At 40.5% G+C, this 18,560-nt stretch overlaps 1 protein-coding gene across 5 annotated transcripts in view; it reads right to left on the bottom strand.

The window, feature by feature from the left end:
- Positions 1-18,560, bottom strand: part of FBXL2 (F-box and leucine rich repeat protein 2) — a 134,919-nt gene that overhangs the window by 111,788 nt on the left and 4,571 nt on the right. For 3 of the 5 annotated variants that reach the window (XR_006701040.1, XM_045436710.1, XM_045436711.1), the window contains exon 2: positions 2,812-2,921. The exons of the other annotated variants lie outside the window; for them this stretch is intronic. Coding sequence is in view for 2 of the 3 variants with exons in the window: in XM_045436710.1 (XP_045292666.1) it covers positions 2,812-2,883 (72 nt within the window). In the remaining variant the exon portion in view is untranslated. The remainder of the gene's footprint in view (positions 1-2,811; positions 2,922-18,560) is intronic. 5 annotated transcript variants of the gene reach the window in all.

Raw genomic sequence — 18,560 nt, 5'->3', positions numbered from 1 at the left:
AAGTGTCTCTTATATGCAGCACATAGTTGAGCCGTGCTATTTTATCCAGTTTGACAATTGCTAACTTTTAACTGGAGTATATGGCTTACTTATATTTAATGAACTTTTTGATTTGATTCATTTTGTCTACCATCTTGATATTTATCTTCCATTTGTCTTGTACTTTGTTCCTGCTTTCATGACTAATTTTTGATAAAGCAATATTATTCAATTTCCTTTAGTGTGTGGATTCAGCTGTGGCTCACAGCTGCGTATCTTTTTTTAATGTTTGCTCTAGTGTTTATAAAGTGCATCTTTAACTTATCACAAACTTAATTTCCTCATATGTTTTGCATTTATAGTTATATATATTACTTCTTACACTAAGTATCCAATACATTGCTATTATTTTTGCTTTATGCAGGCATAATCTTTTGATCGTATGTTTTAATCATTTAATCTTACATTTACCTTCCTAGTGTAATTCACTCCTTCGTTCAGATCTAAGCTTCTTTTATTATCACTTCCCTTCATCACTGAAATACTTCTTTTAATGTTTCTTATTATATAGGTCTGCTATAGACAAATTGCCTTTGGTTTTGTCTCCCAGAAAATACCTTTATTTTTATTGCATTTTAAAGACATTTTCCTAAATATGGAATTCCAAGTGAGCATGTGTGCCTTAAAAAAAAAAAAAAATCACTTTAAAAAGTTATACCATTGTCCTCTGGTCTGCATTTTTTCTGAAAAGATGTCAGCTATCATTCATATTATTGCTTCCATTTATGTATTATTTCTTTTCTACCTTTATAAAAATCTCTGGTTTTTAACAACTTGACTATGACTTGCCTAAGTTTAGATTTCTTTGTATTTATCTTGCTTGGGGTTTGCTGACTGTGTCCAGTCTACTATTACGGCCATCAAATGAATACTGTAACTGACACATTTTTCATTTTGGTTCTTTTTATAGTTTTCCATTTTCCTGCTAATATCTTCTGTTCATGTTCAACATCTGGACCTTCACTGGCTTTGTTTCTCTTATCTCTTCTCCTGGTATTTTGTTTCTTTGCATGTCCATAATGTTATTTCATGTCAGATATTGTACGTAAAAAACAGTAATTTACAAAGTTCAATGAAACTAAGAGCTGTTTCCTTGATTTAAAATATTTTTTAAATGTTTATTTATTTTTGAGAGAGAGAGAGACAGAGTGCAAGCAGGGGAGGGACAGAGAGAGAGGAAGACACAGATTCTGAAGCAGGCTCCAGGCTCTGAGCTGTCAGCACTGAGCCTGACGTGGGGCTCAAACCTACGAACCATGAGATCATGACCTGAGCTACGTTGGACACTTAACCACTGAGCCACCCAGGCGCCCCAAGAGCTGTTTCTTTGACAAGATAAGTTAACCTCTAACCAAGCTCATCATCAGGAAAAAAAAGAGATGCAAATATAATCACAAATGAAAGAGATGTTACAATGGATACCACAGAAATACAAAGAAATATGAGATTATTAACAACTATATGCCAACAAACTGGACAATGTAAAACAAATGATAAAATCCTAGAAATATGCAACCTACCGAGACTGAATCACAAAGATACAGAAAATCTGAACAGACTCCCTACTAGTTAGGAGATTAAATCAGACAACTCCCAACAAACAAAAACCCCAGATCAGATGGCTTCATTGGTGGATTCTATCAAAACGGAAATAATTAATATCAATCCTTCTCAAGTTCTGCCAAAAAATAGAAAAGAGAACATTTCCAAGCTCATTTTACAAAGCCAGCATTACCCTGATACCAAAACCAGACAAGGATGCCACAAGAAAATTACAAGCCAATATCCCTGATGAACGTAAATGCAAAAATCCCCAACAAACTGCATTCACTAATACATTAAAAGGATCATACACCACAATCAAGTAGGATTTCAGGGATGCAACACCCACAAATCAATGTGAGAAGTCACATTAACAAAATGAACGATAATTATCATATGATCATCTAAAAAGGTACAGAAAAGGCACCTAAAAAAACTAACATCCATTTATGATAAAAGCTCTCAAAAGAGTGGGTGCAGAAGAAATGTACCTCAACATAATAAAGGCAATGTATGACAAGCCCACAGCCAGTATCACTCTCAACGGTGAAAAACTGAAAGCTTTTCCTCTGAGAAACAAGACAGATGCCCACTCTCACCACTTGTATTGAACACAGTATTGGAAGTCCTAGCCAGAGTGATTAAGCAAGAAAAAGAAATAAAAAGAACCCAAATTGGAAAGGAAGAAGTAAAACTCACTATTTGCCGATGACATGATATCATATACAGAAAACCCTAAAGACCTGACCAAAAACCTGTTAGAACTAATAAATTCAGTAAAGTTGCAGGATATAAAATCAATGTATAGAAATCTGCTGTGTTTCTGTGTACTAATAATAAACAGTTAAGAGAAATTAAGAAAACAATCCCATTTGCAATTTCAAATGCTTGAGAAGATGGCAAAGTGGGAGGAACCCGAGCTGACCTCCTCCCACAACACACCAAGGCAACAACTACATGTAATTTAACTCACTCTGAAAGTGACCTGAATACTGGCAGCACTGATCTTCCACAGCTAAAGACATAAAGAGAAGGCCACAGAGCAGGGTGGGAGGGGCAAGGACACGGTCAGGAATCAAACTTCCAGCATGGTGACCCACAAACAGCAGGGATATCACAGGCATGGAGGAGCGAGGGGATCAAGCCCCACACCGGGCACTCCCAGCCCTGCGGATCTACACCAGGAAGATAAGCCCCCACTGTCTGGCTTTGAACATCAGCAGGGCTTACCTCTGCGAGAGTCAGAGGGCTCCCGGAAACCAAGTCTGTGCTCTCCAAGAGGCTGCATGACGTAGCTCTCATTCCAAGACAGAGGAGCAGCACTTTGAAGGCAGCGGTGCCTGGGTGACACGTGAAGGACATTCACAGACTAATTTTAGGATGTGAAGGAGCGGGATCTGTAAGGACATTCTATGGGAATGGAAGTGCTGGTGGGTGTCATTTCTCTTGCCCTCTTTCAGTCGAGCTGGCCTAATGCTGTGGGAAGCAGTTCTGACACACTCCACCTACATTCCTAGTACCACCTGCCCCACCCTGGACTTCCCCTGTGGACCTGCCCTAGCAGATGCCCCTCCAAACCAGCCCCCACCCTACCACACACAGCAGGCGACCCCGGACAGGACCAGCACTCCTCCAGAGTGACTCCCACCTTGGGGAAAAAGAGGGAGCCAGCCTGACCCACCAGCACAACCACAGCAGCTACAGCCGGGCCTCTCAACCAGCCCCGCTGGGGCAAGCCCTGTCCACCATGCCCCTGTAGCGGTCACAGACAGTCATTGCAGACAGCCCTGTCCACCAGCACGCCTGCAGCAGTGGCAGCCTGGCCACAACAGGAGTGTGCAGTCCACACAGAAGACACCCCCGGAGTGCCAGGAGAGACTGTGTTACTGGGCACCACAGGGCGCCTTCTACATAAGGCCACCACTTTCAACACCAGGAGACATAGCTAACCCATCTAATACATAGATACATTGACTCAGACAAAATGAGGAGGCAGAGGAATATGTTCCAAACAAAAGAACAAGATAAAACCCCAGAAGAATTGCCAAATGAATGAAGATACACAATTTACCTGATAAAGAGTTCAAAGTAATGGTCACTGGATTTGAGAGAAGAGTAGATGAACTCAGTCAGAATTTCAACAAAGAAACAGAAAACATAAAAAGAACCGGTCAGAACTGAAATATACAACAACTGAAATGAAAAATACAAGCAGATTAGAGGATACAGACTAGATCAGCAATCTAAAAGACAGGGTAATGGAAGGCAACCAAGCTGAACAGTAAAAACAAAAAAGAATTTTAAAAAATGAAGACAGTTTAAGCGACCTCTGGGACAAAGTGAGCTTTACTAGCATTCACATTTTAGAGGTCCCATGAGGAGAAAAGAGAGAAAAGAGAACAGAAAACTTATTTGAAGAAACAAGAGCTTCAAACTTTCCTAACCTATGGAAGGAAAAAGTTACCCAGGCTGAGGAACCACAGAGCACCAAAAAGACCAACCTGATAGCCACAATAAGACACATAATAATTAAAATGGCAAAAATTAAAGACAGTCGTCAAAGCAGCAAAGGGAAAGTAAACATTTAAGTTCAAGGGAAAGCCCAGAAAGCTATCAGCTGATTTTTCAGCAGAAACTTTGCAGGTCAGGAGTGCCATGATGTATTCAAAGTGCTGAAAGGAAAAAACCTACAACCAAGAATACTCTACCCAGCAAGGTTATCATTCAGAATTGGGGAGAGATAAGAAGTTTTCCAGAAAAACAAAAGTTAAAGTAATTTATCACCACTAATCCGACCTCACAAGAAATGCTAAAGAGGCTTCTTCCATCCAAGTACTAACCAGGCCCGACCCTGCTTAGCTTCCGAGATCAGACGAGATCGGGCGCGTTCAGGGTGGTATGGCCGTAGACTAAAGGGGCTTCTTTAAGTGGAAAAGAAAATAGCCATAACCAGAAGGAAGACAATCATGAAAGGAAAAAACTTCTGGTAAAAGCAAGCTTACAGTAAAGGTAGTAGGTCAATCACTTACAAAGCTAATATGAAGATTAAAAGACAGAAAGAGCAAAATCAATTATATGTACAAAAATTGGTCAAGGGACATACAAAATAAAAAGGTTAAAGTGTGACATCAACACATAAAACATGGAGGCAGGATGGATATTGTAGTGCTTTCAGAATGTGTTCAAACTTAGCTAAAGACTGCTGTATATATGGGATACTATATATGAACCTCATGGTAACTGCAAACCACGATACACGAAAAATAGAGGAAGGGTTCCAGGCATATGGGGAGTCATGATGGCAGAGAAGTAGGGGAACCAGGATTTTCCTCGTCCCTCAAACACAGCTGTACTGAGGTCAGATCACTTGGAACAGCCAGGAAATCCATGTGTGCAGTGGCAGAAGGATCTCCACAGGTGGAAGGAGAGAGCTTGGCAGGATCGAGGTGCGTGTATGTGAAACTGGGGTAGATACAACAGCATAGGCACGGAGGGGAGGGGATCCCTTCTGTGGAGAGACAAAAGGAAGAAAAAGAGAGGCGGGGGGGAGGCTGTGAAATTGTGGTATTGAGTTAGCACAAGGGGAAAACCTCTCTCCGGGTCACAGACTGGGGAACAAGAAATACAGAGAGTCAGTTCCTATTTTGCAAACAGCCTTAGGAGCTGAAACTCAGAGGTTTCGAAGTGTAAAGGGTCTCCAGAGTGAAGCCAGAATCATGTGCACTCCTGGGGAGGAGGGAGCCAACGGTGAGCACTGCAACAATCTCAGGGGTGCCCTGGGAGAGGACAGTCCCCTTCCTCAAGTACTTTAGGAAGAGGGTTTATTGCCCCCCCCCCCAAAGGACAAAAGACCCTGCAGGCGCCAGCCAGAGGCCTTTGTCAGCAGGGCTGAGTGGTGCTATAGCAGAATGGGGTCTGTGTGGTGCAGGGTCCTTTAAGACATGGGGTTTTGAGACCCAGCAGAGTGCCTAGGAGGCGGGGGAGACCGTGGAGCAGGACGAGCCGGGGGGTCCATGCTACTCTGTGAGGGCTGCCTGAGCAGCGGGGTCTGAGACACCCCACCGGGGAGGGAGAGATTGGGGTGTCGCCATTTTTCTCTCCATCACCAACACCGTGGGGCTTCAGGACGCAGGACAGCGCCTCCCCACCCCACGCCCTCCCGTGGGAGGCGGCACCCGCTTACACCAAGTCCCACCCCTCCGGGCCGGTAACTGCTGATGTACCGGAGTGCGACGGACCCGGACCAGCCAGACGGACGGCCTCTCCTCCAGACCAGCACGACCACGGCCACCAGTCCCAGCACCAACAGACAGCTGTTTTTTGCTTTTGTCTTTTTCTTTTCTTTTCTTCTCTTTTTTTTCTACCCTTTTGTTTTTCTTTTGGAATTAGGCTTATAGTTTCTGACTTATACATATACATAAATTGTTTGATCAGGCATTTTTACTCTGTTCTTTTTACACCTTTTCTATCTCTTATTCCTCTTTATTTCCTTTCCCCTTCTCTGGATTTAGCCTTTTGGTTTTTTTGTTTTGTTTTGTTTTGTTTGTTTGTTTTTATCTGTCTGGTCCTTCTTTTCTGCCCTTTCATTTTTGTCTTTTTATGGGATCAGGCTTCCCCCCTCCCGTTTTTCCTTTTTTCCAGGGTTACTTCAACAAACAAATCAAAGCACACCTGGTTGAAGGTCCAAACGCTCCACCACTACACGCAAGGAGGAGCTCTGCAGAGCACTGACCAGTGAGACAGAGCAGCCAAAATGCAACAACAGGATGCATACAGGATGCACCAAAAATACTTCCTGAAGTGCCAGGCCCTGGAGTGTACCCCTTTTGATACAGTAGTACTCGCAGGTACAGCTATTAAAACATACAAAAGACAGAAATGGCCAAAATGACAAAAGAGAAGAATTCTCCTCAAAAGAAAATTCAGGAAGATATCACAGAGAATTGCTCAAAATATATAAACAATATATCTGAACAAGAATTTAGAGTAACAGCCATTAGACTAATAGCTGGGCTTGAAAAAAGCATCGAAGACAGCAGAGAATCTCTTGCTGCAGAGATCAAAGACCTAAGAACTAGTTTTTATTTATTCTTATTTATTGCAATAAATAAGAAATGCTATAAATGGGGGTGTCTGGATGGCTGAGTCGGTTAAGCATCTGACTTCAGCTCAGGTCATGATCTCACAGTGCATGAGTTTGAGACCCACATCAGGCTCTGTGCTGACAGTTGCAGAACCTGCTTGGGATTCTCTCTCTCCCTCTCACTCTGCCCCTCCCCCTTCTCGAAAATAAACAAACATTTAAAGAAATGCTATAAATGAGAATCAAAATAAACTAGATACAGTGACAGCAAGGATGGAAGAAGCAGAGGAAAGAATAGATGGAATAAAAGATAAATTATGGAAAATGATGAAGCTGAAAAAAAGAGGGAAAGGAAATTACTAGATCACAAGGGGAGAATTAGAGAGCTAAGTGATTCCAAGAAACGAAACAAAATAAACAAAAACAGGTCAGCACCACGAAATGGCAAAATACAAAGATAAAGAGAGAACTCTGAAAGCAGCTCGGGACAAACGGGCCTTAACCTACAAGGGGAGACACATAACGGTAGTAGCAGACCTGTCCACTGAAACTTGGCAGGCCAGAAGGGAGTAGCAGGAAATATTCAATGGCTGAATATGCAGCCAAGAATCCTTTATCCAGCAAGGCTGTCATTCAGAATAGAAGGAGAGATAAAGGCTTTTCCAGACAAACAAAAGCTGAAGGAGTTCATCAACACTAAACCAGCCCTGCAGGAGATCCTAAGGGAGACTCTGTGAGTGGAAAGCAACAAAGACTACAAAGGATCAGAGACATCACCACAAACATGAAATCTACAGATAACATAATGGCACTAAATCCATATCTTTCAATAATCACTCTGAATGCAAATGGACTAAATGACCCAACCAAAAGACATACAGTATCAGAATGGATACAAAAACAAGATCCATGGATATGCTGCCCACAAGACACTCATTTTAGACCTGAGGACACATGCAGATTGAAAGTGAGGGGATGGAGAACCATCTATCATGCTAATGGATGTCAAAAGAAAGCCAGAGTAGCCATACTTATATCAAACTAGATTTTAAAACAAAGACTGTAACAAGAGATGAAGAAGGGCATCATATCATAATTAAGGAGTCTATCCATCAAGAAGAGCTAACAATTGTAAATGTTTATTGCCCCCAATATGAAAGCACCCAAACATATAAGTCAATTAATCACAAACATAAATGACCTTATTGATAATAATACCGTAATTGTAAGTGACTTTACTACTCCACTTACAACAATGGACAGATCCTCTAGGCAGAAAATCAATAAGGGAACAACAGCTCTGAATGACACATGGGACCAGATGGACTTATCAAGATATATTCTGAACATTTCATACTAAAGCAATAGAATACACATTCTTCTTGAGTGCACATGAAACATTCTCCAAAACAGATCACATACTGGGTCACAAAGCATCCTTCAACAAGTACAAAAAGACTGACATACCACGCATATTTTCAGATCACAGTGCTATGAAACTTGAAATCAACCACAAGAAAAAACTTGGGAAGCCCCCAAATACATGGGAGGTTAAAGAACATCCTACTAAAGAATGAATGGGTCAACCAGAAATTAAAGAAGTTTAAAAATACATGGAAGCAAATGAAAACAAAAACATGACAGTCCAAACCCTTTGGGATGCAGTAAAGGCAGTCCTAAGAGGAAAATACATTGCAATTCAGGTCTATCTCAAGAAGCAAGAAAGGTCCCAAATACACAACTTAACCTTACACCTAAAGGAGCTAGAAAAGCAGCAGCAAATAAAGCCCAAAGCCAGCAGAAGAGAAATAATAAAGATTAGAGCAGAAATAAATGATATAGAATAAAAAAAAAAAAAAAAAAAAAAACAGAACAATGACTCTAGGAGCTGGGTTTTTCTGAAATAAACAAAATTGATAAACCCCCAGCCAGACTTCTCAAAAAGAGAGAGGATCCAAATCGATAAAATCACAAATGAAAGAGGAGAGATGACAACCAACATCACAGAAATACAATTATCAGAGAATACTATCAAAATTACATGCCAACAAACTGGACAATCTGGAAGAAATTGACAAATTCCTAGACACTCACACACTACCAAAACTCAAATGGGAAGCAACAGAAAATTTCAATAGACCCAGAACCAGCAAAGAAATTGAATCGGTTTTCAAAAAATCTCCCAACAAAGAAGAGTCCTGGGCCAGATGGCTTCCCAGGGGAATTCTACCAGACATTTAAAGCAGAGTTAATACCTATTTTTCTCAAACTGTTCCAAAAATTAGAAACAGAAGGAAAGCTTTCAGACTTATTCTTTGAAGTCAGCATTCCCTTGATTCCAAAACCAGACAAAGGTTCCACTAAAAAAGAGAATTACAGGGGTGTGTGGGTGGCTCAGTCGGTTAGGCGTCTGACTTCAGCTTGGGTCAGGATTTCATGGTTCATGGGTTCATGCCCCATGTTGGGCTCTGTGCTAACAGCTCAGAGCCTAGAGCCTGCTTTGGATTCTGTTTCCCTCTCTCTCTGTCCCTCCCTGGGGGGGAAGCACTCACACCCTCTCTGTCACTCTCTCAAAAATAAACATTAAAAAAAAATTTTTTTAAGGAGAATTACAGGCCAATATCCCTAATGAATGTGGATGTAAAAATCTCAAGATACTAGCAAATCAAATTCAACAGTACATTAAAAGAATTATTCACCATGATCAAGTGGGATTCATTCCTGGGCTGTAGGGCTGGTTCAATATTTGCAAATCAACCAATGTGATACATCACATTAATAGAAGAAAGGATAAGAACCATATGATCCTATCAACAGATGAAGAAAAAACATTTGACAAAACACGGCATCCTTTCTTAATAAAAACCCTCAAGAAAGTCAGGATAGAAGGAACATACCTTAACATCATAAAAGTCATATATGAAAGGCCCAGAGCTAATATCATCCTCAAAGGGGAAAAACAGAGCTTTCCCCGAGATGAGGAACACGGCAGGGATGTCCACTCTCACCACTGCTGTTTAACATTGTATTATAAGTCTTAACCTCAACAATCAGACAACAAAACTAAATAAAAGGCGTCCAAATTGGCAAAGAAGTCAAACTGTCACTCTTTGTAGATGATAGTGGAAAACCCGAAAGACTCCACCAAAAAAACTGCTAGAGTTGATACAGGAATTCAGCAAAGTCACGGGATACAAAATCAATGTACAGAAATCAGTTGCGTTTCTATACACCAATAATGAAGCAACAAAAAGAGATATCAGGGGATTGATCCCGTTTACAACTGCACCAAAAACTATAAAATACCTAGGAATAAACCTAACCAAAGAGGTAAAAAAATCTGTATGCTGAAAACAATAGAAAGCTCATGAAAGAAATTGAAGACACAAAGACATGGAAAAACATTCCATGCTCATGGATTGGAAGAACAAATATTGTGAAAATGTCGACACTACCCAAAGCAATCTACACATTCAATGCAATCCCTATCAAAATAGTACCAACATTCTTCTCAGAGCTAGAACAAACAATCCTAAAATTTGTGTGGAACCACAAAAGACCCCAAATAGCCAAAGTAACGCTAAAAAAGAAAACCAAAGCTGGAGGCATCACAATCCTCCTACAGACTTCAAGTCATATTACAAAGCTATAATCATCAAGACAGTATGGTACTGGCACAAAAACAGACACATAGATTGATGGAATAGAGAACCCAGAAATGGACCCACAAATATACGGCCAACCTAATCTTCAACAAAGCAGGAAAGAGCATCCAATAGAAAAAACGGAGTCTCTTTAGCAAATGGTGCTGGGAGAACTGGACAACCATACGCAGAATGAAACTGGACCACTTTCTTACACCATACATAAAAATAAATTCAAAATGAATGAAAGACCTAAATGCAAGATAGGAAACCATCAAAATCCTACAGGAGAAACCAGGCAGCAACCTCTTGATGCAGCAATTTCTTACTCAACAAGTCTCCAGAGGCAAGAAAAACAAAAACAAAAATGAACTACTGGGACCTTCTAAAAAGCTTCTGCACAGCAAAGGAAAGAATCAATAAAACTAAAAGGTAACCAATGGAATTGGGAGAAGATACTTGCAAATGACATATCTGATAAAGGGTTCATATCTAAAATCTACAAAGAACTTAAACTCAACACCCAAAAACAAATAATCCAGTGAAGAAATGGGCAGAAGACATGAAGAGACACTTTTCCAAAGATGTACAGATGGCAAACAGACACATGAAAAGATGCTCAACTCACTCATCATCAGGGAAATACAAATCAAAACCACAATGAGATACCACCCCACAACTGTCAGAATGGCTAAAATTAACAACTCAGGAAACAACAGTTGTTGGTGAGGATGTGGAGAAAGGGGAACCCTACTGCACAGCTGGTGGGAATGCAAACTGGTGCAGCCACCCTGGAAAACAGTGTGGAGGTTCCTCAAAAAATTAAAAATAGGGGTGCCTGGGTGGCTCAGTCAGTTGAGTGTCCAACTTCAGCTCAGGGCATGATCTCACAGTTCATGGTTCGAGACTCGTGTCAGGCTCTGTGCTGACAGCTCGGAGCCTGGAGCCTGCCTCAGATTCTGTGTCTCCCTCTCTCTCTGCTCCTCCCTTGCTCACACTCTGTCTCTCTCCCTCTCTCAAAAATAAATAAACATTAAAAAATTTTTTTTTTAAATGTGAATTGACTAAATGCTCTATTCAAAAGACAGAAGATGACTGAATGGATAAAAAAAAAAGACCCATTTATATGCTGCCTACAAAAAACTTGTTACAGATCTAAAGGTATATGCAGATTGAAAGTGAAGGGATGGAAAAAGATATTCTGTGCAAATAGAAGTGAAAAAAAAGTTAGGGTAGCAATACTTATAACAGACAAAATAGACTTTAAACAAACTGTAACAAGAGACAAAAAAGGGTATTATTACATAGTGATAATGGGACCAAGCCAACAAGAGGATACAGCAATTATAAATATCTACGCACCCAGCACAGAGGCACCTAAAATATAAAGCAAATATTAACAGGCATAGAGAAATAGTAATACAGTAATAGTAGGAAGCTTTAACACCTCTCTTGTATTAATAGATAGATCATCCAGACAGATAATCATTAAGAAAACAATGGATCTGAATGACACATTAGGCAGATGGACTTAACAAATATTATAGAACATCCCATCAAAAAACATCAAAACACAGCTTCTTTTCAGTTGCACATGGAGCATTTTCCAGGTTGGATCACATGTTAAGCCACAAAACAAATCTCAATAAATTCAGAAAGACTAAAATCATAGCAAGTATCCTTTCCAATCACAGTGAAATAAACCTAAAAAGAAAAAAAAAGTAGAAATCAAAAGATAACTAGATAAAAATGAAAATGGAAATGCAACAGCTCAAAACCCAAGAGATGCAGCAAAAGCAGTTCTAAGAGGGAATTTCATAGTGATACAGGACTACCTGAAGAAAAACCAAAAATCGCTAAAAATAATCTAAACTTACACCTAAAGGAACTAGAAAAAGAACAAAGCCCAAAGTTAACAGAAAGAAGGAAATGATAAAGATCAGAAATAAAATGAAACAGAAATAAATGACATAGAGACCAAAAAATAGAAGAGAAAAAAAATCAATGAAACTAAGAGCCGGTTCTTTGATCAGAAATAAAAGAAATAGAGATCATAAAACAGAAAAAAAAAAAAAATCAATGAAACTAAGAGTCGGTTCTTTGAAAGGATAAATTTGATAAAACTTTAATCAGACATATAAAAAAATACTGAGAGAGATCAAATAACATCAAAAATGAAACAGAAGAAGTTAAAACCCACACCTTACAAATACAAAGGATTATGAGAAACTACCACAAAAAGTTACATGTCAACAAACTGAACAACCTAGAAAAAAATGGATAAATTACTAGAAACATCAATCTTCCAAGACTAAATCAGGAATAAAAATTTTGAAGAGAGCAATTTCCAGTAATGAAATAGACTCAATAATCAAAAAACTCCCAGGACACCTGGGTGGCTCAGTTGGTTGAGCATCCAACTCTTGGTTTCAGCTCAGGTCATGATCCCAGGGTCATGTGATTGAGCCCTGTGTCAGCTCTTCACTGAACAGGGAGCCTGCTTAAGAGTCCCTCTCCCTCTCAGGATGCCCGGATGGCTCAGTCAGTTAAGCATCCGACTGCTGACTCCGGCTCAGATCACGATCTCATGGTTTGTCGGTTCAAATCCCACATCAGGCTCTGTGCTGACAGAATGAAGCCTGCTTGAGGTTCATTTTCTTTCTCTCTCTCTCTTCTCCTCCCTAGCTTACTCTCTCTCTCTCTCTCTCTCTCTCTCAAACTTTAAAAAAAAAAGAGATTCCCTCTCTCTCTCTCCCTCTGCCCCTCTTCCCCACTTGCGTGCGCTCTAAAATAAAAAATATTTATTATAATAATCAAACTCTCAACAAACTAAAGTCCAGGACCAGATGGCTTCCCAGGTGAATTCTACCACACACATAAAGAAGAGTTAATACTTATCTTTCTCAAGCTATTTCAAAAAACAGAAGAGGAAGGAATGCTTCCAAATTCATTCTACAAGGCCAGCATTACACCACTGGTGCTGAAAGCAAAGAAAGACAAGACACTACAAAAGAAAAACAGAAAGAAAGGCAGAAACAAAGACAGAAAGAAAATTACAGACCACTGTCTCTGATAAACACAGATGCAACAATCCTCAAATATTTGCAAACCGAATTAAGAAAATACATTACAAGGATCATACACCACAATCAAGTGGGATTTATTCCCAGGAGGCAAGGATAGTTCAACATCTGCAAATCAATTAATGTTATACACCACATTAACAAAGCATAAAAATCATATGATCATCTCAGTAGATGCAGAAAAAGCATGTGACAAAATTCAACATCGATTTATGATAAAAACTCTCAACAAAGTGGGTTTGGAGGGAACATAAACATAGATCATGTAGGACGCACCCAGAGCTAACATCATCATACTCAATAGTGAAAGCGGAAAGCTTTTCCTCTAAGATCAGAAATCAGACAAGGTGTACTCTCACCACTTTTATTCAAAATAGTCCTGAAAATCCTAGCCACAGGAATCAGATAAGAAAAAGAAATAAAAGAAATCCAAATTGGAGAGGAAGAAGTAAAACTGTCACTATTTGCAGATGACATTACACTATATATAGAAAACTGTAAAGACTCCACCAAAACACTGTGAGAATAAATGAATTTGGTAAAGTTTCAGTTCAATAAAGGATACGAAATCAATAAACCAGTTGTGTTTCTACACACTAATAACAAACTAGCAGAAAGAGAAGACAACAATCCCATTTACAACTGCATCAAAAATAATAAAATACCTAGGAATAAATTTACCAAGGAGGTAAAGTCACCCGTATTCTGGAAACTGTAAGACAGTAATGAAAGAAATTGAAGATGACAAAAATAAATGGAAAGATAGACCATGCTTCACAGACTGGAAGAGTCACTATTCTTGGAATTGTTTTAGTGTTTATTTGTTTTTGTTTTTTTAATTTTTTTTTAACATTGATTATTGAGAGACAGAGAAAGAGCATGAGCAGAGGAGAGGCAGAGAGTGAGGGAGACACAGAATCGGAAGCAGGCTCCAGGCTGTCAGCACAAAGCCTGACGTGGGGCTCAAACCCACAGACCGTGAGATCATGACCTGAGCTGAAGTCAGACGCTCAACAGACTGAGCCACCCAGGCATCCCAGAATTACTATTCTTAAAACGTCCATACCACCCAAAGCAATCTACAGATTCAGTGCAATCCCTATCAAAATACCAATAGTACTTTTCATAGAACTAGAACAAAGAATCCTAAAATTTGTGTGGAACCACAAAAGCCACCAAAGAGCCAAAGTAATCTTGACAAAGAAGAACAAAGCTGTAGGCATTACAATCCCAGATTATATATTTCAATATACAATCATATTGTATAATTCAAACTATACTATAAAGATAATCAAAATAGTATGGTACTGGCATAAAAACAGACACACAGATCAACAGAACAGACTAGAAAGTCTAGAAATAAACCCATGCATATATGATCAATTAATTTATGACAAAGGACTAGAGAATATACAGTGGGAATAGGACAGTCCCTTCAATAAGCGGTGTTGGTAAAACTGGACAGCCACATGAAAAAGAAAGAAATTGGATGACTATCTCACACCATTCACAAAAACTAACTGAAAATGGATTAAAAACTTGAACACAGGACCTGAAACCACAGCACTCCTACAAGAAAGCTCCTTGACGATGGCTTGGTGACAATTTTTTGGGCTTGACACCAAAAACAAAGGCAACAAAAGCAAAAATAAACAAGCAGGACTATATCAAACTACACACACACGAAATGTTGTTGCACAGCAAAGGAAACCATCAACAAATGAACCTACTGAATAGGAGAAAATATTTGCAAATAATGTATCTGATAAGTGGTTGATATCTAAAATTTTTTTTTTCAACGTTTATTTATTTTTGGGACAGAGAGAGACAGAGCATGAACGGGGGAGGGGCAGAGAGAGAGGGAGACACAGAATCGGAAACAGGCTCCAGGCTCTGAGCCATCAGCCCAGAGCCCGACGCGGGGCTCGAACTCATGGACCACGAGATCGTGACCTGGCTGAAGTCAGACGCTTAACCGACTGCGCCACCCAGGCGCCCCATAAGTGGTTGATATCTAAAATATACAAAGAACTCCTACAACTCAATGGCAAAAAACCAAACAATCCAATTAAAAACATTGGCAGAAGATCTAAATATTTTTCCAAAGGCACACAGGTGGCCAACACGTACATGAAAAGGTCATCAACATCATTAATCATCAGGGAAATGCGAATTAAAACCACTATGAGGTGTCACCTCACACCTGCCAGAACGGCTAGTATCAAAAAGACAAGAAATTACCAGTGTTGCCAAGGATGTGCAGAAAAGGGAACCTTGTACACTGTTAGTGGAAGTCTAAATTGGTGCGGCTGCTATAGGAAACAGTATGGAGGTTCTTTAAAAAGTTCAAAACAGGAGGCGCCTTGGTGGCTCAGTAGGTTGAGCGTTCGACTTCAGTTCAGGTCATGATCCACACTTCATGGGTTTGAGCCCCAACATCAGACTCTGTTAGTGGAGCCTGCTTCAGATCCTCTGTCTGTCCCCCTCCCCTGCCCTTCCCCTGCTTGTGCTCTCTCCCTCAAAAATAAAACAAACATTTAAAAAAAAAAAAAGTTCAAAATAGAACTGCCCTATGATACAGATTCTCCTTCTGGGTACTTATCTGCAGAAAACGAAAACATAGCTTGAAAAGGTATCTGTACCCCCATGTTCAGTGCAGCATTATTTACAATAGCCAAGATACGGAAAAACCTAAGTGAGCACCGATGGATGAACTGATAAAGAAAATGTGGTGCATATACAATGGAACATGATTCAGCCACAAAAAGAAGGAAATGTTGCCATTTGCAACGACATGGATCTAGGGGGCATTATGCTAAGTGAAATGCGTCACATAGGGAAAAACAAGGATACTATCATCTCATGTATATGTGGAATTAAAAACAAACAAACAAACAAAAAACCCAAGCTCATAGATACAGAGGGCAGATTTGTGGTTGCCAGAGAGGCCAGGGGTGGGGAGTGCGCCAAATGGGTGAAAGGGGTCAAAAGGTAAAAACTTGGAGTTGTAAAATAAATACGTCACGGGGATGTAAACTAACATACAGCATGGTGACTATATAGTAATCCTGTACTGCATCTATTTGAAAGTTGCTAAGAGAGTACATCTTAAAAGTTCTCATCACACACAAAAAATTTTTTGCAATCAGTATGGTGATAGATGTTAACTATGCCAACTGTGGTGATCGTGTCTCAATATATACAAATGCTGAATTATTATGTTGTACCTTTGAAACTAACAACGTTATATGTCAATAATACTTGGATTAAAACAAACAGTAATTTACCTCCATAAAATGCAGTTCCTTTTTCAATTAGGTTGCTGAGGCTGGGGGTGGGGAGGTAAGGGGAACTGAATCCTTTTAATCTATGGTTGAGCTGGGTCTGAGATTTTAGTATTTATTAGATTCGGTTCAGGATTGGGTTAAAATCATTTTAGGGCAAGTTCAGAACCTACCCTTCAGGGGAAGTCGGGATCTGAGCACTGGTGAATCTTTCCAGATCCCTGAGCCGTGCAACTTAGCTGCCTGCTTCCTGAACTCAGGGATTTCTCTAAGTTACATTCTTGCGGCCAGCCAGGGAGCTGTCTTTGCTCTCCCAGAGCACCCTCTGCTGTCTGTACCTTCAGATCTGTCTGTCTCTCTGGACTCCACCTTCTGAAAGGCTGTTGCCTTGACCACAGTGAAAACCGGGATGGCCACAGGGGAGTATGTGTCAGCTCTCCCGCCATGCCCGCAAGCCTGCGACAGCCCCACTGGACACTTGGTAAAAGCCTCCAGTGGCTCAGAGAGAGTTCTAGGAACTGTCCTGCCCCGCCTCTATCCTTTGGAAGGCTTCATCCACCTCAGGACCATTCTTAGCTCTTTCCCTGACCCCAGGCTCAAGCATATTAACTACTTCCTTGGACTCAGCGAAGGCCCCTCGGAAAGAGGTGGCAGGGGGGTGGGGCCTCCCTCTGTGGCTGGGGCTCTTCAAAAATTCCAAATGGTCACTCCAGCCCATATGCAGTCAATAAAGTTTGGCTGGTTTCTCTTTACCAGTCTATCGCAGATTCTTCTTCCTCCTGCTGTCCAGCCACGGATGGAAGTATCTATGTGTCTCTGGGAAGGCTTTTTTTCTGGGAAGGCTCATTATGTTCTGGGTTTTAATCATCGAGATTTCTTTGTGTCCTCAGCTCTCTGGTGGGTTTCGAGAGAACTGCCAATTTTCTAGCTTCTCCACCTTTTCTCCCCGGTAGGGTGGAAACACATCTAACTTTTGCCATTTTCAACATCCTCATAGAAAGTGGGAGTCTTTCTCATTCTTTTTGATGGGAGAAAAACAGGGCGGATAAATGACTTGCACAAGGTTTAGAACTTGCAAAACAAACAAACAGAAAACCTGTAATTTCAACGTATATTTCCTGACTCCAATCCAGCATTCTTCGTACTGCACGACAGGTAGTAAAAGGCTATTTGCACCCGCCATTTAACCTCTTGGTGTTTCTAGTCTGTAAACTGAAGGGACCGTGCTAGAGAAAGTCAACGTCTTCTTCAAACCTAATACTTCAAGATTCAATGAAGTTTGTGTTTTTAAAATCTATGGGGCGCCTGGGTGGCGCAGTCGGTTGGGCGTCCGACTTCAGCCAGGTCACGATCTCGCGGTCCGCGAGTTCGAGCCCCGCGTCAGGCTCTGGGCTGATGGCTCGGAGCCTGGAGCCTGTTTCCGATTCTGTGTCTCCCTCTCTCTCTGCCCCTCCCCCGTTCATGCTCTGTCTCTCTCTGTCCCAAAAATAAATAAACGTTGAAAAAAATAAAATAAAATAAAATCTATAGCATCACACTACTTCTGAAAGCCTGTGTCTTCAGATTTCACATGCCTAATGAGGATCACAAATTTACCAAGTCCAAAACCGACACCTGCTTTCTTTATCCATTCCCTAAACTTACTCTTCCCTTGGTCCTCATCCCTGTACATGATAACTCCTTCCTATCACTCAGACTCAAATCATGGCAACCATCCTGGACTTTCTTTTCTTTTCTATTCCACCATGAATCTATCAACTAATCCTACGGATTACTGCAACAATAATGTCCTATCTGGTGTCCTCTGTTTTTGTCCTTTCTCCCCTCATTCAAACCCCAAACGTATTTTCCACAGCGCAGACAGAACGGTCACACCATGTCAATC

This window comes from Leopardus geoffroyi, chromosome C2, assembly GCF_018350155.1.
Source record: "Leopardus geoffroyi isolate Oge1 chromosome C2, O.geoffroyi_Oge1_pat1.0, whole genome shotgun sequence".
Classification (NCBI taxonomy): Eukaryota; Metazoa; Chordata; class Mammalia; order Carnivora; family Felidae; genus Leopardus; species Leopardus geoffroyi.
The sequence above is the reverse complement of the archived record's forward strand: the minus strand, read 5'-3'. Positions and strand labels throughout refer to the sequence as shown.